Below are 21,469 nucleotides of genomic sequence, written 5' to 3' on the forward strand. Positions count from 1 at the left end.
GACATAAATAGTAATATTCTAATCACAATATATGCACAGTAATATGTCCATCTTACTTGTGAAATGGTGTCTGTCAAGCCCTCACATCAATAGTCCATCGATCTGAACAACAATATCCCTCAGTGCTGAGGTATCTCTGTTGTTTTGGTTGAGCAAAGTAGGAGGGACGACCGCTCCAAGATGGCCGCCGTATTTCCTGCGTCGGAGCAGCCAATGCAGGGTCTACTCTTATGTTATGTCTATGGGAAAACTCAGGACTGATATGTTTGTCAAGGAGAGGCTTTTACTCTTTAAAACTACAGTATGTAACTTAAAAAAAAGTTTTTTACTGATTTATTAAATAGTTATGTTGTTTTTCTTGAAAAATACAATAAATTGTATTTTTCAATTTATTGACAGTATAACAAAGTTATACTGTCACCAGTATAACTTTATGTTATACTGGTGACAGTATAACAAAGTAAATAATCTGTGAACAAATTGAGCTCCTTTGCCTTATCCCAGTGGTCCTACTGCCATCTGCAGAAATACACAGCTCAGTCAGAAACAACCACTCACAGTCAGGAGGAGGGTCTAAGTACTGTCAATCAAGCTTGTGTATGTACTGCTCACACTCTCCCCCTTGCTCTCTGTTATGCTTCAGTTCTTTCCTCACACTGTAGGCTGGCATGAATGCTCAGGCTAACTGGCATAGCAACCGTTGACGACAGATGAACAGTTTTCCTGGAATGATGGTTTCTCCGCCATTAGCACAGCTCCAGTGATGGGGCGGCCATCACATGGACTGCTCCCGTCATTGACTCTTAGAAGTCAATGACGGGAGCAGTCTCCTCACAGAGAGTCTTTCTTCATTATAAGGGCTACAAACACAGCAGTGTCTGAGCGTCACACCATGTGGAGAGAGAGAGAAAAAAAATTGAGAGGAAGGAGCCATCTCCCCACATTTTCCCTCTTTTGCTGCTCAGTTCTCACTCGCAGTGGAAGTGCTCTGCAACAGAACTTTGTTTTGATTAGCATGGCAGCTTTATGGCCAATCACATGTGAGGATATGAGATTGTACCATTATGTGAAAACAGAAAGAGGAAAAGACAGGACACCCAAGTTTAGTCCATGTCTTCAGTCAACAGACAGAGGTAAGGTAAAGTAAGGTAATTTTATTTATATAGCACATTTTCAGCAACAAGGCAATTCAACGTGCTTTTGAGAATGCATCGCACAAACTCATAAATATAACTGACACCTGTAACAGAAACAGCATTTGGGTGACAATAAAGATACTATATAGTAATATATTATTATTATTTGTCTGTTTGATAGATTTGGTTGCAGTGATTTGTTCATTTGTTTTTGTTAATTAAAACTTTGAAATAAAAATATATAAAAATAAGAATGCATGCTTTCATATCAGAACAAATACATAAAATTAAAAAAGTATAAAGCTTCTCATATTGGGAACAGTGAATCCAAAAAGACTTATCATGTAAAACATTCCTATTTGCTGGCAGATGATGATAAGCTAAGAGCCATTAGGGAGCTGGAAGAGCTGGCTCTTCTTTGGTAGCTGAGCCACAGGAGCTGGCTCGCTGAAAACAGACAAAATTCCCATCAATAAGCTCCATGAGCAGCATATACACAAGCTTGATTGACAGATCTACAGCCTTCCTCCATTCTGTAATGAGAAATACATTTGAAATAAAATATGTTAAGTGAAATTCATCCCTGTGGTGGAAGATATGTGTCCCTTTTAAGATTTTCTTTCAGAGGTCTTAGCAATGTTTTCCAGACTTTGGGAACCTAACAGACATTCCACTCTAAACCTCTTGTATCACTTCTCTCCAGCTTGGATGCTGCCAGTATCGGCTTTATCATCATCATCGATCGGCGTAAGGATAAATGGAGTTCGGTGAAGGCCTCTCTATCCCGGATTGCTGTGAGTTCTCCTCCAAACTCCACCTCATAAGAAAACACGCTTCCAATCAGCAGTAGTCACACTTCTGGACCCACATTTACAATTAATCAAATCTGGGGAACAATGTGGACTTGATAGACATGAACCAGACTCCATTGAGCTTTCATGAGCAGAAAATGAGGTTTGAACACAAACTGTTAAAGGATCAAGACATCATTAGAACTGATACAAGAAACAACCAAAACAAGATAGTGATCGGAACAGACAGATGAAATGTAAAATGGAACAGCAGAGAGCCGAGCCAGATCTAGGACCGGTCCCAATACTGAGGGGTAGGGCTGCATCCATCGCCCCTCGATGAAGTGTGGACTCATTCAAAGTGCACAGGTTACAAGCGAGTAAAAATTTGAGAGTTGGGATAGAACGCCTGGTTCATCCAAAATGGTGGAACCAGTCATTGTTTAGGTATTTGTGCTGCTAAAAAGTACAACTATAACAATAGCAAAAATATCTATTTTATATGTACAGTAAAGGTAGTTTTGCTTTCCTAAGTTATTGTTGGAGATATTTGACTGCTCAAATGTGTTTTGTTCTGACTGAACAATGAATATGAATTTTCTTCCCCTCTAGTCTGAAAAGAAAAAATCATAAATGATATCTCTAGAGAAAATAAGAACCAAATATCTCTGTTTTCCATTCCCACAAAAAATTAAGATATTAAATTCATAACTATGTATGAGGTTTTCTTTGCAATGACTTTCTGGAAAAGAAATAAAAAAAAATCAATTTCTGTGCATTGTGTGACTGAGATTTTGAGACAATGGACTTTTTTTTTAATTTCAACTTCATGAATATTTTGAAAAAGATTTTCAAAAGTAGATATTGTACAAGAAATCTACCCAATTTTTTAAGTTTTAGTATAATAAAATTTGGTTTTCTAACATTGGATAAGAAGTTAAGTTATGATATTAATGATTTAATCCTCTGGCTTAGTTTTTATTCACAAATACCCCTTTCCAAACTTCACCTCCATTTTTAAGGCGAAATAATTTTATTTAAGAGAGTGCTTAGAGAGCCCAATCTTTATGCCAATATGTTGATAGCGTAATTTAAGATTTGAAATTCATCTTGAATTTGTAGCATTTTGTTTTGCCTTTCTCACACGGAAAGTAAAACAAGTTTGTGACTATTCTTTTTTTTTTCCGCTCAGTTTATCATATGAAACTTTATTGATAATATCATATTAAACTTTTTTTTATTACTATTCAACGTTGAATTATAGTCAGAATGGTTGATTTTTGGTTGAGGTTGACAAATGTCGGTGGATCAACCATCAAACTATCATCCAATTCTAGCCAAGTAAACAATGTTGAAAATGTGTCATTGAATCAATGTTGTTTTGTGGTTGAAATCTAATGAATGAAATGCTTATATCTGATCAATGTTGAATCAATGTATGCTGTTTTGTCACACCCTTTCCCCTCCTCATCAGAGCTCTGTGTCAGAGCTTTTTATTATTGAGTAGGGATAATCACGTTTCAAATTAAGCACTGTTGAGGATAGTGGGTGGTGATTCCTTTCTGTACATTTCCTTATTTGTCCATAAAAATGATTGCTGACTGTTTATCTGTGATATATTGACACAAAAACATCTACAACTATGAATTTACAAGAAGTGAAACAGTCCACCCCCACTATTTATATGAGTGGGATGTCCCAACCAAACAACCGCTTTGCGGTTGACTTGTTTGCAAAAGACGTTACTTCAATGTTGAATTATGGTCACAAAGGTTGAATTTATGGTGAAGGTTGACAACTGATGGGGTGGATAAACCATCAAACAATTTTCCAATTCTAGCCAATTAACTAATATTGAATCAATGTTGTTTTCTGGTCGAATTCTATTGATTGAAATGCCAATGCTTATTCCAGTGTTTTTCATACTACTCCTCAAGGCACACTGCCTTGCAAGTTTTAGGCATTTCCCTAATTCAGCACACATGATTTTAATTGATGGCCGATTAACAGGGTTTTGCTGAATTGCACTCACGCAGGTCAGTTTGAGGACCAGTGTTGGGGAAAAACTGCTAATCAATTTTGAATCCAAGTATGCTGTTTGTTCCACCCCTCCTGGGGGGGGGGGTAGATCCCACTACATCCTCATCTCCCCCCACACCCCCCAAACCTTCATGACTTCTCACCCCTTCCACCCTCCCTTCCCCTTGCCCTCCTTGAGCAATTGGGCCTGGAACATTTTATTACTGAGTGGGGGTTAATCATGTTTCAAATTAAGCACTACATGTTGAGAACAGTGAGTCATGACACCTTTCTGTACAGTTTCTTACTTGTCTATAAATATTATTACTGACTGTCCATAATGTGTGTTGACACAAAAACATCTACAAGTCACTAAAAGCAGTGGAATGGTCTGCCTTCCCCATTTTACACTAGTGGTTTGTCCCAACCAAACAGCCACTTTGCTGCTGGCTTGTTTGTAACCTGGTTCTGAATTGAATTCTACTCTGAGCACTTTTGTGGTAAATTTGGCAATATTACTTTTATCTTAAATGTGTTTATTGAAAACTAACTGCATTGTTTTGTTTCTATAGTAATCCTGGTTATTTTGGGGCAAACCAGATATTTTTAATAATTGAGGTCATGTCTCCCTTCGTATTTTTTTTAAATTCTGCCCACGTATTAAATCCTGTGAGATTTTGTGGGATTTGAGTTTTTAAAAGTAGGGCCGAGCCTATTGTTTGGTCTGGGAGAGCATGTGGTGAACAAGGAAGTCTAGGGCTGCAGGTAGTGATGGGCAAATGAAGTCTCATGAAGCAATTTATATATATTATAATTTATATATATTTAGCTACATGCAGAATTTTAGACCTGCAACAGTATTAACTGATATATCTTTGCCAATCAAACTACAAATAATAGAGGAAGTTTCCAGAAGGTGAGAAACTGGGAGTTGGAGGGGTTAATTATTTTTATTTAAGAAGAATTTTATTGTGACTCAAAGTATTTCCAGATGTCAGACATTTTCCTCTTGGTGACCCCATTTTAGACAATGAAGTTTGTGTAGCTGTAGCACTGTTACAACCCCACTCTAAAATTCCTAAAGTAAATTCTGGCACTGGGCTTTAACAAAACTAAAAAGTAATCCGAACAGTTGAGTAAAAAAAAGTACAACTTATTTTACAATCTTGATAAAACAACAACTACAGGAGACATAAAAAAAAACATAGGGGAGCTTAATGCTTCAGGGTCTCCAAGGCCAAAATAATAAACAAAACACCCCCTTATAACTATAAAATAAAACAACCACTTGCTAAAGAAGAACTAAAGGAAAATACAAAACCTAAACTCCCTTACTAACCAAAAACAGGAGAAAACAGGTTATAACAAAAATGGCAGATAACCCCTACAAGCTTCCACCTCTGGACACAGCTCTCAAGCAGAGTCACAGCTCATGGCCCAGGTCAAACAAAAGGAGAGGCTCTGGCATCTCCAGCTTGCTGCTTATATATGGCGGCTGACGAGCCCCAACACACTTCACCTGCAGCAATCAGGCAGAGCTGAAACAGAAAACACAGAGCTGTCTCAAAAAAAGAGAGCCCCTAGAGGTCAGTGACCGTAACAAGCACATTTCAGCAACAATGGAGTTCAAATAGATTTACATCATAGAATCGCAAAAATACAGTCATGAAAACACCATAATCAACAATCGAGAAAACCAGTAACACGTATACATTTTGATGAGTGCCATCATCAATACACATCAAATATGTTAGTCAATGTTTCTTTTATTTCAGGCACTGCTGAAGACAAATATTGTCCTCTGATGCACAACCAAATTACATATAACCCATGAAGCAGCATGGCTCATCGCGCTTTTATTTTGAAAACTGACAGGTAAAATGAAGCAGTCATGTGTCCCAAGTAATGCAAGGCATCGTTTGTTGTAAGTCACGTGGTTTTCAGAAAGACAACACAAGCCTCGAAGCGGGGCTTCAACTGACACGCCCCTTTTTACTCGGTACATGTCTCGAAGTCCTTGAAGTGGCTTCATTATGCACCAGAACGGGAGGAAGGCATCATGGAACCAAAGTGACTCCAACCAGAGTCAAACTTGGATTATCCCAACTTGTACTGTTTCCCTGGTTCATACACTACAAGGCTTAACCTCCTGCATGCTGTTCTTCCATAGACAATTGACTGTTGTTCTGACAGTCAAAAAGGAGTCAAATATGTTTAAAGACCTATCCCTGCTTTCTTAAATAAAATGTTATATTAATGCCATGTTGTCATTTTAACTTTATGTACACACATTTTTTGGAAATGTGTTAATGTATGATAATTTTGAACAACATATGCCCATGATACCCATAATCTGCCAATAAAATTGTGTGTTTAACAACTGTGAAGAAACTTTTAGTGGTATATTATGATGTAGACCTATCAGACCAAAAAATGTACATGAATCAACATTGATTCCTTAGCTTTCATTCAATATAAAATCAATCCAAATGTGCATGTAGATCGACATTCAGATGATAGTTGAATCAACATTGTTTCCTAACATTGATTCAATATAAAATCAACACAAATATACATGCAGATCCATGTTCAAATGATGGTTGAATCAATGTTGATTCCTAACTGATTCAATATAAAATCCACCTAAATGATGGTTTTTATATTGAATCAATCAACACTGATGTAGTGTCAGTTATGTTTGAAACACTAATGTTGATTCAATATGTAAGTCACGAACCACTTCTGATTCCGTTTCAATGCCAGGCTTCAATGTAGATTCAGTGTTTCTACCTGACATTGTTTGAATGTTGTTTCACTCATATTGTGCTATCTGGGTAATGTGTGCCTTGACATACTATTTTCTTTCCATCCATCCATCCATTTTCTTGTACACCCTTGTCCCTTAGTCGGGTCGGGAGGGTTGCCGGTGACTATCTCCAACTAACGTTCCGGGCGAGAGGCGGGGTACACCCTGGACAGGTCGCCAGTCTGTCGTAGACTATTTTCTTTGAATTTTCTATAAAGACGGAAAAAACTAAAACTGCTATAATTCTGCCTTCTAATTCAAAACGTCACATGAATTGTGGGTAATACACTTCGTCGAAGTCAGCATGGATGTGGACTCAGCATAAGGGCAGAAATAGGATTGAAAATGGGCGAGGCTTAGGGGGCGGATGTGGAGAATTTGGGACACACTATGCCAGTGATGCCCAGAGTCGGTCTTCGAGGGCTGGTGTACTTTGGGGACCACTGCACTACGCACTCAAATCCTTCAACATGATTGCACATTTGAAGGGAACAAGAGTGGAACAAGGGTAGAAGTGAGTATTGGGACGAGGCCCTTATCTGTATCCTGCTGTAACTTGTCTTTGGAGGAAGCTGAAGAAAACTTTAATAAGCAGATAGAGAATAAACAGCTCAGTGATACACCTCTGTGTTTTGTTGTTTTCAGGCAGCATTTCCAGGAAACCTCCAGTTGGTGTTGGTGCTGAGACCTTCCAGATTCTTTCAGAGGACAATAGCTGATATCGGAATAAAGCTCCACAAGGATGACTTCAAAATGAAGGTACAGAGACACAACAATATGTTTTCAATCCATAAAACATCTACATTTGTACAGAGCACTCATTTTTGAAAGAAAAGTTATTTGGTTTTTGAAGTCTGTATTTCTTCTGTCAGTAGGTAAAAAAATTAATTAAAATAATTTTTGTAAAGAAGACTTTTTTTCACCAAATGTGACACACTTTTCACTTTCACTTACTGTTTTCTTTTCTGATTTTTATTATATCTAATCATTGACTGACCTGTATTTCAATAGAAACAAGGCTAAGCCAAAGTACCACAGACCTTCTGAACTTAAAATATTTTGTTTTACCCATTGTTTGACTTCAGAACAAATGCTTCTTTTTTAAATCAGAGTACTGCACATTACATTGCTATGTCTTTAATTCCCAGACATAACTAAATGTATATTTTTAAAGGGTAAATGTTATTGTGGCAAAACATCTATAATGTAGGATGTGGTTCTGAACACTTAAATTATTGTAGTACTTTTCTTTCAGATTGTTATGCTGAACTCTCTGTCAGATCTTCATGGGTATGTGGATAAAAGTCAGCTGACCCAGGAGTTTGGAGGAAGTCTTGAGTACTCTCACAGCCAGTGGATACACCACCGAACTGTGAGTAAATATTGAGCATAAAATCATTAATATTTTTACTTTAAGTTCTACTTCATAAGTAGGTAACTACTGTAGCTAAAACCCAGCCTTGGTGAGCACAATGTCATGGTGTGTTTAGTTCTTTTAACTATGGGAAACCCTTTTGAAATAATCCTCAATATTCATAGCACAAATATCTCACATATATTATATACATGGATATTTATTTAGAAGATTACTTATGAGTTAGTTAATGATGAGACTTGATTAGATTCCCAGTTTGACTGCTGGATGGAAGTGGTATTTTGTTAACACACACAGACAACCATATGGTGCAAAACATAGTGCAAATATTTACAAAAATATATCCAATAAGTACTTGAAATTCTCCACAGTATAAATGTCTATTTATCTGATCCTTTTTTTGCTTGAAACTGGTGATCTTCATCCCTGACCACAAGTCTTTGATATTGTTCCTCTGTACTTTAATCTCCAAATAATTCCTGTTTTTCTCCATGTTGTTTCTAATCTTGGCTTTGAGCTGCTTCTACAACCCCTGGCAAAAAGTATGGAATCACCAGTGTTGGATGAGCAGTCATTCAGACATTTCATGCTGTAAAACAAACTCGGATCAAAAACATGACACAATATTAAGGTCGTTCCAAAGTGCAACTTGTTGGCTTTCAGGAACACTCAAAGAAATGAAGAGAAAACATTGTGGAAGTCAGTGAATGATACTTTTATTGACCAAACACAGGGAAATAAATATGGAATCACTCAATTCTGAGGAAAAAAGTATGGAATCATGAAAAACACATAAACAAAAGACCATTCAAAATACATCACTAGTATTTAGTTGCACCATCTTTGGCTTTTATAACAGCTTTTAGTCTCTGAGGCATGGACTTGATGAGGGACAAACAGTATTTGGTGCCTACTCTCTTTGATAGCAGTTGCCAGATCAGCTTTGCAGGTTGGAGCCTTCTTGTGGAACATTTTTTTCAATCTCCACCACAGGTTTTCTATTGGGTTGAGATCTGGACTATTTGCAGGCCATGACATCGACTGAATGTGTCTTTCTTCAAGGAATGCCTTCACTGTTTTTGCCCTATGGCACGATGCATTGTCATCTTGGAAAATTATTTCATCATCTCCAAACATCTGTTCAATTGAAGGGATGAGAAAACTGTCCAAAATGTCAATGTAAACTTGTGCATTGATAGAAGAATTAACCACAGTCATCTCCCCAGTGCCTTTGCCTGACATGCAGCCCCATATCATCAAGGACTGTGGAAATTTGGTTGTTTTCTTCAGGCAGGCCTCTTCATAAATCTCACTGGAACGGCACCAAACAAAAGTTCCAGCATCATCACCTTGTCCAATGCAGATTCTTGACTCATCACTGAAGACAACTTTCATCCAGTCATCCACAGTCCATGATTGCCTCTCCTTAGCCCATCGGAATCTTGTTCTTTTATGGTTAGGTGTCAATGCTGGTTTTCATTTAGCTTTCCTGTATTGAAATCCCACCTCCTTTAGGCGATTTCTTACGGTTCGGTCACATACATTGACTCCAGCTTCCTCCCATTTATGCTTCATCTGTTTAGTTGTACTTTTTTGGTTTTCAAGACAAATGACCTTTAGTTGTTTGTCTTGACGCTTTAATGTCTTTCTTGGTCTACCAGTACGCTTGGCTTTAACAACCATTCCATGCTGTTTGTGTTTGGACCATATCTTGGATACAGCTGACTGTGAACAGCCCACATCTTTAGCAACCATGCGTGAAGGGTTACCTTCTTCAAGAAGTTTCACAATCCTCTCTTTTGTTTCAAGGGACATTTCTCTTGTTGGAGTCATGGTTCTTGCCACTCCACTTCGTCCAGCAGCCCTCCAAGGTGTCATGACTGCAGGTGTTTTGAACTGCACACTAACGGGCACATCTAATCTGGGGCAGGTGTCCATTTAGGGAAAGGAAATAGACTGGGTGTGTCCTTTTTTCTACCTCCAATTTGAGTGATTCCATACTTTTTTCCTCAGAATTGAGTGATTCCATATTTATTTCCCTGTGTTTGGTCAATAAAAGTATCATTCACTGACTTCCACAATGTTTTCTCTTCATTTCTTTGAGTGTTCCTGAAAGCCAACAAGTTGCACTTTGGAATGACCTTAATATTGTATCATGTTTTTGATCCGAGTTTGTTTTACAGCATGAAATGTCTGAATGACTGCTCATCCAACACTGGTGATTCCATACTTTTTGCCAGGGGTTGTATAAACTCCTCAAAAACTCCTTGTCTCGTCCGCCAAAAGTCCTTTTTTTGTCATTTCAGTTCCTTTAGGTCACTGGTGATTGAGGGTTTTTTTTATTAGGGAAGCATCTCACTGATCTGGTGGGGATGAATTAGAATTTTATCACGTTCAGAGCTCCCTTAAAGCCTGAGGTAATTTGTGAATAACTTCTCTCACCTAGGTAAAATTCTTAAAAAAACAAACTGTTTGTTATTACGCAATAGCCAGCCCCACCTTTATCTCACCACTCATTCGACTGACTACTGACCAGCTCTCTGTCTAACAGGTCCGGAAAATCCCTGAAACCCGGGTCTTACCCCAGAATCGGTTTACAGGAGATATTCTATTCAAGCTGGTGGCGGAAAAGACTCGTCTAGCTCTAACTACCTACAATCCAGAAGTTATGACCCTTTTCAGTTGAGAAACAGTCAGCTGAGTAGCCCTCACAGCTGCATAGCTTCAACAACCACTCCTGTTAACGGTAGCTCTTTTCCTAAAAATAACGGCACTTGTTAACGGCTAGATTAGATTTAGTGACTTAGACTTAAGTCTCAGGGTCATTATTTTTGCACTCACCAAAGGAAAGTACAAAGCCACCACATCTCTAGAATCATGTACGCTAATTTTACTGTAATCAGGGGAGACCACAATGATTGAACGACTCAATTAATCTTAATGTCCACAAGTTCCATTGGTATTTTTAGTACATAATTTATTAAGCAAGCTTTAGCAGGGGTAAATGACAAGCAGATTTACTTTCAAAGATTACAAACTTGCAATAAAACAACAAATTCAACTTAAAATCAATCATAACCTATTTTCATTTCTATCCCTATCCTGTGTCACTAGTTTAACTAAGCGAGGCTTTTGGGGGGCAGTTCAACTCACACCAGATGGCAATTGATCCCGGCAGCTGAAATCTTCAGATGTCCTTGGTCAGAGTCTCTGTCCTAACAGGGCAAAGACCTCTTTCAGAATAGAAGCAAAGCAGAACTGTCCGTTGTTCCTCAAACGCACAGAATCTTCGTCAATCAGTGACCTTTGTCTTTTCTCCAAGCCTGCTGCAGTAGGGTAGGGATCGTTAAGTTGAGGCAGAGGGGTTGGTCGAATCAGGAACCAGGACTGGGGGCAGATGGATCTTGTCCCTTCTTAAAGGCGTGAAGTCTCAACTTCCCCTTGGTCCCAGGGTGCGGTCCTCTGCTGGTCTTCGATCTACATCCTCTTGTTGGCTCTCCTTCAGCGCCGCGGACAAAGAACAGTCTCTTCCCTTGTCTACTGGTTTTTATACCTTCTCTGCCCATGGTTGTGTATAGGAGAGGTCTACGTGACTTCTGAAACGTCCCACTGAGTCTGTGGAAAGTCCCGACCTTTCCCAACCATCATCTCCTTCATGACTCATTGCAGCAACTCTCTTCAGTACTTCCCTTTTTCTACTGGCCATCTGGCCATCGAGGCCATTTCTCGTAACTTACTTCCCTTTTTTGAATTTTCCCTGCACCCCTTTTTCCATTTGAGGCGGCTTGCTAAGATTAGGAATATTGTACCAGTGGATTATTTTGAAATATTAATCCATGCTTTTATCACAACACGACTGGATTACTGTAACTCCTTATATGTGGGTGTTAGCCAGTCTTCCTTGTCCCGTCTTCAGCTGGTCCAGAATGCGGCTGCTCGGCTCTTAACTGGATCGCGGAAGAGAGAACATGTTACCCCGATTTTATATTCTCTGCACTGGCTGCCGGTACATTTCAGAGTGCATTTTAAGATTCTTTTATTTGTATTTAAATCTTTAAATGGCCTTGCTCCCTCCTATCTCTCTGAGCTGCTACATATACACTGTCCTCCTCGAGCTCTTAGATCAGCGAGCCAAATGAACCTGGAGGTGCCGAGGACTTCCAGGAGGCAGAGAGGAGACAGGGCGTTTGCTGTTGCAGCTCCCAAACTTTGGAATTCTTTACCTATGTTGATAAAACAGGCCCCCTCTTTAGCAATTTTTAAATCTGCTCTTAAGACTTACCTTTTTCGGTTGGCCTTTGATTCAATTTGAGATGCTGCTTTTCTGTATTAATCTGGGTATGTTTATGTATTATATAGAGTGTTTTACGTCACTGCATTGTTGGTTTTGATGTGTTTTAATTTTGATTTTTATTTGTTTAATCTTGTGATTGTACAGCACTTTGGTCAGTGGTACTGTTTTAAAGTGCTATATAAATAAACTTGCCTTGCCTTGCCCCCGCCCAGCTCAGTGTACTAATTGCAACACAGTCTGCTTCATTTCTCACGATCTCAAATCTTCAGTCATTTCATTTCTATGATTTATTACAGAACATAATCAATTCGTTGTTTTATTAACTTATAACCCTCAGTACAATTCTCTATCACTTATCTAATCTGTAACTCAAGCTGTTACCATTTCTAATCATTAATAATCAACTTACAACAATCAAGTTGTTACTGTTACTTCAAATCAAGAATACAGAACATATATTTCAAATCAAGAATACAGACCATATATTTCAATTATACATTACAGAAATTCCAACCGTTACATATATATGTGTTTTCTATTTATCTTCTTTAATCATTATTAAATCAATCTGCAAGATTACTGTTATTTCTCAGGCCTTTACTCTGTTTTCTTTGTGTACCTGGAAAGATCTCACCACCTTATGCCAGTTTTCACGACAAAACAAACAAAAAAACATGTCTCTAGGAGCTACTTTTCGTTTTAGAATTCTTTTAGAATATGGGCCCTTACATTCCTCACCAGCTGATTTTACATCTTTGCATCCATGTAGTAATGGCATGATTTTATGGTGATTCCTAATCATCAGTACTGAAGCGAGATATTGTAATACCAATGCTAAAAACTTCATTCATGCAGTACAATAACATGTTGCTACGTGGCAAAATATCTATAGACATGATCCAATACACTTTAAAACCAACTTTCTATTTTAGAAGGTTGTAGTTGTTTCTCGTGGGGTGGTGGTAGAGCAAGCTATAAACTGTGTAATATTTTGATGCTCAGTTTAAGTGTGTCTTTTTTTTACCTTGCTCTAAAGCTAATATTGTGACAGCTTTGTGGTTATAAAGAAATTAAATGTTTTTTGCTAGGGTTAGGGTCAGCAAGTTCAATGATTAGTTATGTCTCAGAATGTGTCAGAGTCACATGTCTGGGTTTTTCTTTAGGCCATAGAAAATTTTGCCTTGACAGTGAAAACTACAGCGCAGATGCTACAGAAGTTTGGGTCGGAGCTGGCAGAGACAGAGCTTCCCAATGATGTCCAGAGCACCAAAGACCTACTTGCAGAACACACTGGCAAATACAGTAACCTAAAGGTTAGGCAGCACGTTTAGAACACGCTAAATAATGCATGAGAAGACAAATATTTCATTAAAACTAAAGTTCTCTTAACCAGTGCCATAAAATGTCCTACCTGAAAAGGAAAGCAGCGAGAATGTGTAGGTGTACAAATGTTTTACTAGTTACCTTGTTTACTGTTTAAATGCTTTCATGCCTCTAAAACAGGAGGAGCTGAAGCTAGCTTTAAGACAAGGCAGCACCTTATTTACCTGCATCAAGGACCAGACAGTTAAATCGGAGAGCCACAAACTCAAGCCTGATGAGATGGAGAACCAGACAACCGTGGAAAGGTAACTGACACTTTTTATGTCGTGTTGCTAACCTTAATCTATATTAGGAAAATGGCCACCTTCCCATTATACCTGGTGAAGTAGATCCTTTCTGTTGTAGACTCCTGGCCCAGCTCGATGAGACAGAGAATGCTTTCGAACAGTTCTGGTGTAAGCATCATCTGAAGCTGGAGCAGTGCCTGCAGCTGCGCCATTTTGAACAGGATTTCAGAGAAGTAAAACCTCTGCCTGCATGGCAACCTCTGTCCAACAACCTTTGCATAATTTCTGTCCTCCCTTCAAACACCTTCAAGAATAAAACCCCTGAAAGATTTGAAGAAATTATTCCTCTCATTTTCTAAAGTTTTGTGCTTTAAGACTTTGACAGGACAGACATTTAAAACATCTGTTATATAAAAAGTGACCAAGTGGTGTTTTTGTATTCATAAAAAATAACATTCACTGTCAGGAAATTCAGTGGATGAGTGGAAATGAATTAGAATGCTTAGATTTAAATATTATGTTATCTCTTCAAATGTTGTTCACAATTGTAATATATTATCCTTCTCTCTTCAAATAGTAGAATTTTACGATTGGTTTGAAAAATTACTTAAAGAATGTAATTTTAACAGGGAGACCATTATCTGTTGAGATTTTAACATAAACTGGGAGATACATCTTACAGAATGAATCTTAGAAGTATAACCGATAAATTTGATTTTGTCCAAGTAATTCAAAAGCCTAAAAGAATCACTTCATCAAGCAGTACAAAGATTGACTTCATATTTACTAGTGGTTCTCGGAGAATAGTCAAATCTTATAACATGCTGGCTGGTCTCTCTGACCATAATCTGATACTTGTGACCAGGAAGATTTCAAAAAAGAGATTCACTTATTCTGTAAGAGAACACCTTTTTATAGATATTATCAGGTTTAGAACTGCCATCAAGCAGATTGACTGGGATCAAATACTGGAGGGAACTGATAATGGAATGGTCTGTTTCAATTTTGCCACAGCAATGTAGAGGATAATGAAAAATGTTAGCTTTAAACTCAAATACAGATGCAAGAAAAACATATAGCCTTGGATAAATTGTGACATAGTGAAGCTAATGAAAGAGAGGGATTTTGCATTAAAATCCCATTCAAAAGTAAGTCAGCTAGTCCTAAAACTTCTTTATAACATTAAGGAATAAAGCATTAAAAAACATGCAGGCCAAAGCAAATTCTTTTTAAACAATAATGGAGAATGCCAAGCACAATCCAAAATTAATCTGGAACCATTTGACAAACCTTGCAGGACAAAATACAAAAGAAAATAAGCTTGTAGAAGTAAAGATAAAAAGTGAAATTATAAATAATTCACATAAATCTACAGATGATTTCAATGATTTATTTTATTTAATCCTCAAAAACCGAGAGTATTCCTTTTAACAAATTAAATATGTGTCCGATAAGTAGCTTAGAGGCAACTTTCAGCATAGTTCATGTTACAGATTCTCAAGTCCGAGGCAACAAGATCGCTCAAACCCTCCAAAGCAAAAGATGTATGGTATTGTTACATTTATGTTGAAAGATCTTAGTTCCACATTAACAAACATAAATCAATTGTCCTCTGAGGCAGCATTGGAAGTCAGCTGTTGTTCCACCCAGTCTTTAAAAACTGAGATCCTTTGTATATTTGAAGCTACAGACCAATTAGTATTATATATGCAGTGTCTAAAATAGCTAAGAAATTAATTGCTCAACAAATGATTACAAATACCTGTTCCTTTTTACTTCACCCAATGCAATTTGGCTTCAGAGCTGAGTACTCAACAGAGACTGCAAATAGAAAATTTTACATATTTGTTGGATAAACATGGTACTGTTGGTGCTGTTTCTTGAAATGAAAAAAGTGTTTGACACCGCAAGTCATAAAATATTGACCAAATTAAGTAACTTCAACTTCTCTTCAGACACAATAAACTGAATAGAATCATATTTATCACATTGATTACAGTCTGATAGAATCGAAGATTACATTTCATCTTCTCTGCCTTTGTCAACAGGTGTTCCCCAAGGTTCCATTCGACTTCTTTTAAATATCCACACTGGGATTCATAAGAACATAAACACTGATGTGGGAAAAGCAAAGTACTGAAACCATAATTTTAACATGTAGCCATTAATTAGTCTGGTCCCTAACACTTATGTTACACTTTTGTCCCTAACACTTATGTTAGGGACCAGGCTTAAACAAGGACAAAAGGTGTTCAAAAATAAAGAAAAAAACTTCAAATGAATAATATAAAAAAAGGGTTAGCAAACCATCAACATCAATGCAAAATAAATCAAATGATTAGTAACAGATTTGGGCCCAACTCAAGGTCAATTGAGCAGTAACTGAATACAAACAAAACTGGCCTGCAAATAAAGAACAAAAGCTGCTTACATACCACATGAGGGAGACACAACATAACAAAGGAACAAAAAATACAAAATTAGCTAAAGCAACATATTAAACAAATAAAGCAAAACTGGCTTTAACTTAGCACAAATATGTGACTATTAAAGTGACAAAATTAAAAACTAAGGTAAACTTTAACAAATATGTCCCATCTCAGTCTTTTGGAAAACTTGGTATGATCCAGGCTTCCTCCTCCAGTTTCTCTGTGTTTGCAGAACCTCAAAAGAAAAAGAACAAGTGTAAGTAAACAATTCAGAGAAATATCAACTAAAGTGTGCACCCAATAAATTAAAATAACTTTAACTTAACTCATGTATCGTGTAATCTGTAACTAATAATGTAAAATAAGAAAAAAATACTAACGTTATGTGGTGGTGGTAGGAGCATCCGCCACAAGCTATAATAAAATACTGTATTTTAGGATTTGATATCTATTAAGCACTATATAGATTTTTCAGTTTTTTTCTATCATGTTTCTTAGCATGCATAGATGTGTGTGACCAGGGGTCTCGTGCATAAAAGAGTGTGCAGTTTTCACACTAAAACCTGGTTTACGGAAATATAGCGGGCCTGACTCGACTGAAGGATGAATGCAACTGGATCGGTACCTGTACCGCACCGCATGGCTCTCTAAGTTTTGCTGAGAGATCCAGGATGATATAACTATTTATACATTTTCGTTTGTGCAGTTTTCCCTTATGAGATATTACAAGTTATAATTTTGACCGATGACATCACCAGCCCCCCATCAGCATAAGCTGTACATTTACAGAATAGAGATGCTTTCTGTCCATAAAGGCGCATTTACAAAGCATGAATGTAGTCAGATTTCAGTGTATTTAGGTGAGTTTTGACGCTTTGTAGTTTGATATTGTCCACAGAAAAAGTTTGCGTCGCTGCCGCAAACTTTTACTGTACACAGCAAAAATGTGTACAGTATGTATATTTACGCAACCTTTGAGGCAAAGTTATTTTTTATACATGCTGACTTGTGCGTAAAATATGGCACCACACATTCTTTGTTCGCATTCACACTTTATGCATGAGGCCCCTGATGTCTTGCAAGCATCATAGCCTGAGTAAATGGGCAACAAACTTTTTTTTTTTTTTTAAATACAGTCATACATATAAGGCATGTTTTTATTTTTTGTTAACTTGTATGTTAACCTGTATTTTACCAGGTAAGTTGGTTGAGAACAGATTCTCATTTTCAACAACAATCTGTTCAAATAAGAATAGGAAATCCATGAACGCTTTTTATGGATCTCTTCTAACTTTTCTCATTCAGGTTAAAGTGACTCTGGACACACGGATGGACTCCCTTAAAGGCCTTTCTGATGCTGGAGATTGTGTGGCCAGAGTGGAACATCTGCTAATGGAGCTCAAAACACTTGAGGAAAAGGTTCAGGTCTGTCAGCCTAAAAGGAGTACAAAAGGACACAAATGTAAAACATTGCACCAACATGCTTTTCTTTTTCTCTTCAACTAACAATTTGAGTTCTTTAAAATAAATCCTCTCTTTTGTAAGGTGGTTCTGATGAAGATCCCATCAAAGATACATTAAAAAAATCTGTTCCACATAAGGTCCATGCAAAAAGAGTTGGATGTGGTCATGTCAAGCTTATGGTTATAGCACATTTCAGTAAAAATGCAGTTCAAAGTGCTTTACATCATCAAAACATCAATCAGTCACCAATTATGAAACAGCAAAGAAAATCACATTTTGTCAAATACTATCATCAAGCAAATGTATTGATCAATGTTCCAGTTATTAATCAAATGCAACTCTAAACAGGTGGATTTTAGCCTCAGTGTTTCAGTTGTTTTGCAGTTTTCTGGAAGTTTGTTCCAGATTTGTGGTGCATAGAAGCTGAATGGTGCTTTTCCATGTTTGGTTCTGGTTCTGGATGCAGAGTAGACCAGAACCAGAATACCTGAGAGCTCTGGAAGGTTGATACAACAGGAGCAGATCTTTAGTGTGTTGTGGTGCTAAGCTGTTCAGTATTTTATGGTCTATTCTCTGAACTCCCGGAAGCCATGGAAAGATTTAGAACTAGGGTGATGTGCTTTATCTTCCAGATTTTGAACATTTGTTGTAATTCCAACATGTCAGTGCAATTAAAACTGCTTTAATTTTCATTAGCATTATTCCAAAACCCCAGATTTAAATGTTTACAAAATTCATTTTTGTAAAATTGTTAGTTTACAAATATTGCTATATTTCTGACTTTACTTGTTTTGTAGCCCACACTAGAAAAGGCCCAGCTCCATGCCATGCATGGTGACCAACTCATCCAAAGTGACCACTATGCTGTGGACTCCATCCGGCCGAAGTGTGTGGAGCTCCGGCGGGTCTGCGATGATTTCAGCAATGAAGCCAAGAAAAAGTCTGATGTCTTGTCTAAGTCTTTGCATGTACACATGGGCATTGAGAAGGTATGGATGTGAAACAGTTTATGCATTTTGGAAACATCAGTCTCAGAAAACAAATCAGATGTCTGGTTTTTATGCATGTAAATGTGTTCTTTAATTAGTCCAGACACAAAGCTTGAAAATGACTGCTGGACAAAATGTTCAGAACACAGAGAACTTTTAACTCAAACTCAATGCATTCATACAGGAATTCCACTAGTTTAATCTAGTGTGGACATTTACATTTGGGACGTCTGGTTGGACTCAAGTCTGACACGTTCATTTGTAATACCTGAGACATTAAAGCGGCTGGTTATAGTTAGGAAGCTATTTAACTATTAAAACGGCTTTTTCAATAATTTTGTTGATGAATGGAAGGTTGGGGATTCCCCTGTAATTCTGCAGTAGTGATTTGTCAGTAACATTTGTTTATTGTCTTAGAGCTTAAGAAACGTGACAATGGCACCAAAAACTGACCCAGATCTAACCTGTTGGTATTTTTGTGTGTTCAGGTTCACCAGTGGTGTGAGTCTGGCATCTACCTACTGGCTTCCCAAGCTGTGGATAAGTGCCAGTCACAGGAAGGGGCAGAATCAGCTTTAACAGACATTGAAAACTTCTTGGAGTCAGCAGAAAAGAACCACGTGTCAGAACTGAGGAACCTCCACAACCAGTATGAGGTTATCCTGTCAGAGGATGTAAAGGTGCAGTACACAGAAAACCATTAGTTAAATTCTGAATAGAAATAATGTTGAGACATTTGATTTTAATGTGCATTTGCAGGGCAGTGTCCTGAAGGCACTCAAACGACTGGAGGATGTTCAAGAGATGTTTGAGAAGAGACGTGTTAGCCTGAAGAGGCTGTCAGCCAAACAGACCAGACCCATTCAGCCGGTGGCCCCACGGCCTGAGTCGTCTCCTAAACGCCTCGCACCAAAGAACGCTGCCAGGACTCCTGGGGGCCAGCAGCGTGAGTGGGACATGTTTCAATTCAATGGAGTCATGCAAATGCATAGAAAACTTGTCTATGAGATTCAGACCATTTAAAAGTTTACTGCCCCTGACTGTAAACTTGTACAGACTGTCCTTGAACTAGGCTAATTGATACTCTTACTGTACTTCAGCTACCAAAGCCTGAATGCAATTAAGGGTATGTGTTATTAAATATATAATTAATTTCTTTGTTCATTTTATTTCAGCCTTGGCTAGAAAGCTCTCTGATAACTCAATCAGTGGCAAGCAACCAGCTGAAGCAGATCCTAACAAGAAGAAGAACATACGCAAGACCAAGGGCATCAAGGTACTTCATCACTTACAGTATGTATACTGTAGCTTCCCATGATACAACAAAACAGAACAGATGGCAATGACATTGACCTTAATCTTGATTTATGCTTGACTCGTGCGTGAGGTCTGTGTGGCACCACAAGGTCAAATGACATAATTTAAGCAACCACATCCCATACACACATACACACTCAGATATATGCAATCTAGTAGTAGGCCAAGAATTTAAAAATGGATTTAAATCCAGTTTTCTTATGCTGTGGTCAACTTCTAATCATAAAAAAATCCTATACTGGTAAAAGCTGAATCCATAATTATGTGTAAGTGTTTGTGTGTTTATATTTCTCCCAGATTGAGGTGATGCATGAGGAAAGCCAGGGAGGCTCCACCCATGTTGCTGTATCAAACGAGAGTGAGGAGTGTCTGTCCAATAGACGCAGGTATAAGAAACGCTGCTGTCAGCACACGCTCCATTGACCCCAGGCACTGATGTCATCAGACTATTATATTAATGAAAAAGAAATTTACACTTTCTAGTAATGTTTTTTAAGTAAAGACTTTTCTAAGTTTTTCTCTGGTATATAGCTATTTTTTAAAACAAGGTAAAGTCAGAAAGAATAAATCAGTGACAGCCACTTCAGCCATTTCTGGTCTGTACTAACAGCTCCTCCGACCTCATGACACATGATGGGAAAACACGATGTGAAACCAGATTATTCAGCAGAGCTATGTTGTTGAACTGATTCATTTCGAGTATTGGTTCTAAACTCAGTGGTGGGTTTAAGTGGATTTGAGTGACGGGAGGTGGGGTTAGGGCAAACAGCCCCAGTCTGCATGACCTTCAGGGTCTCAGTGAAACAGGACATGTTGTCTTAAGGAAGGATGGAGAAGCCTGTTAAACATGTACTAATATAAAAAAGAGCAGAAAGTAGGTCCTTGGGAAAATATGTTCTCTATTTTTTGCATAGAGAGATGATGTAATCCATCATGCTGTCAATCAGAAAAATTTGAGAGCAGGATTTCATGTTTTCTCACACAGATGTATTACTCAGTCAAAATCCACATACTTTCTGAAGGGTAATGGGGGGATGTTTCCTGGTTTATGTGTCTGATTCTTTAAAGTCAGCTAAAATATCCCCAAAACTGTTAAACAATGGCAAACCCCAAAGAATTAAAAGGAATTTCCAGTAAAAAATAAATTAATAAATGCAAAAAATTCTTTCCCCGCTGTTGTTCATCCCTAGAGGCCAGTCTCAAACTGTGGTCCCCAGACCACTGGTGGTCTGGGGACCA

General features: G+C 37.9%; 2 protein-coding genes and 1 long non-coding RNA gene across 3 annotated transcripts in view; all 3 read left to right on the forward strand.

Moving 5' to 3' along the window:
• LOC148159995 (putative guanine nucleotide exchange factor MCF2L2) overlaps nt 1-10,813 on the forward strand; it is a 36,446-nt gene extending 25,633 nt beyond the window's left edge. Inside the window, exons 3-6 of the mRNA XM_088005277.1 lie at nt 1,840-1,930; nt 7,398-7,511; nt 8,008-8,124; nt 10,679-10,813. Of these exons, the coding sequence (XP_087861403.1) occupies nt 1,840-1,930; nt 7,398-7,511; nt 8,008-8,124; nt 10,679-10,813 (457 nt within the window). The remainder of the gene's footprint in view (nt 1-1,839; nt 1,931-7,397; nt 7,512-8,007; nt 8,125-10,678) is intronic.
• Nucleotides 10,814-13,572: 2,759 nt separating this feature from the next.
• LOC148159996 (uncharacterized) lies at nt 13,573-14,400 on the forward strand. Its single transcript, XR_015762710.1, has 3 exons — nt 13,573-13,734; nt 13,925-14,049; nt 14,150-14,400. It is a non-coding gene; the product is annotated as an uncharacterized LOC148159996 (long non-coding RNA).
• A 4,722-nt stretch (nt 14,401-19,122) lies between these two features.
• LOC106908585 (uncharacterized) lies at nt 19,123-21,392 on the forward strand. Its single transcript, XM_014974721.2, has 4 exons — nt 19,123-19,593; nt 19,673-19,859; nt 20,089-20,189; nt 20,528-21,392. Exons 2-4 carry the CDS (start codon nt 19,718-19,720, stop codon nt 20,651-20,653), a joined length of 369 nt encoding a protein of 122 aa, XP_014830207.2. The 5' UTR covers nt 19,123-19,593; nt 19,673-19,717; the 3' UTR covers nt 20,654-21,392.
• The last annotated feature ends 77 nt before the right edge of the window (nt 21,393-21,469 follow it).

Source organism: Poecilia mexicana, unplaced genomic scaffold (genome assembly GCF_051168715.1).
Source record: "Poecilia mexicana isolate PSO_F unplaced genomic scaffold, ASM5116871v1 scaffold_4, whole genome shotgun sequence".
Taxonomy (NCBI): domain Eukaryota; kingdom Metazoa; phylum Chordata; class Actinopteri; order Cyprinodontiformes; family Poeciliidae; genus Poecilia; species Poecilia mexicana.

Bases quoted from the DNA above. Each gene is read 5' to 3' on its own strand.
- LOC106908585 (XM_014974721.2), top strand. From the start codon at position 19,718: ATGTTTGAGAAGAGACGTGTTAGCCTGAAGAGGCTGTCAGCCAAACAG. The intron at 19,860-20,088 runs GTGAGTGGGACA...ATTTTATTTCAG, and splicing joins GACTCCTGGGGGCCAGCAGC to CCTTGGCTAGAAAGCTCTCT. The intron at 20,190-20,527 runs GTACTTCATCAC...TATTTCTCCCAG, and splicing joins GCAAGACCAAGGGCATCAAG to ATTGAGGTGATGCATGAGGA.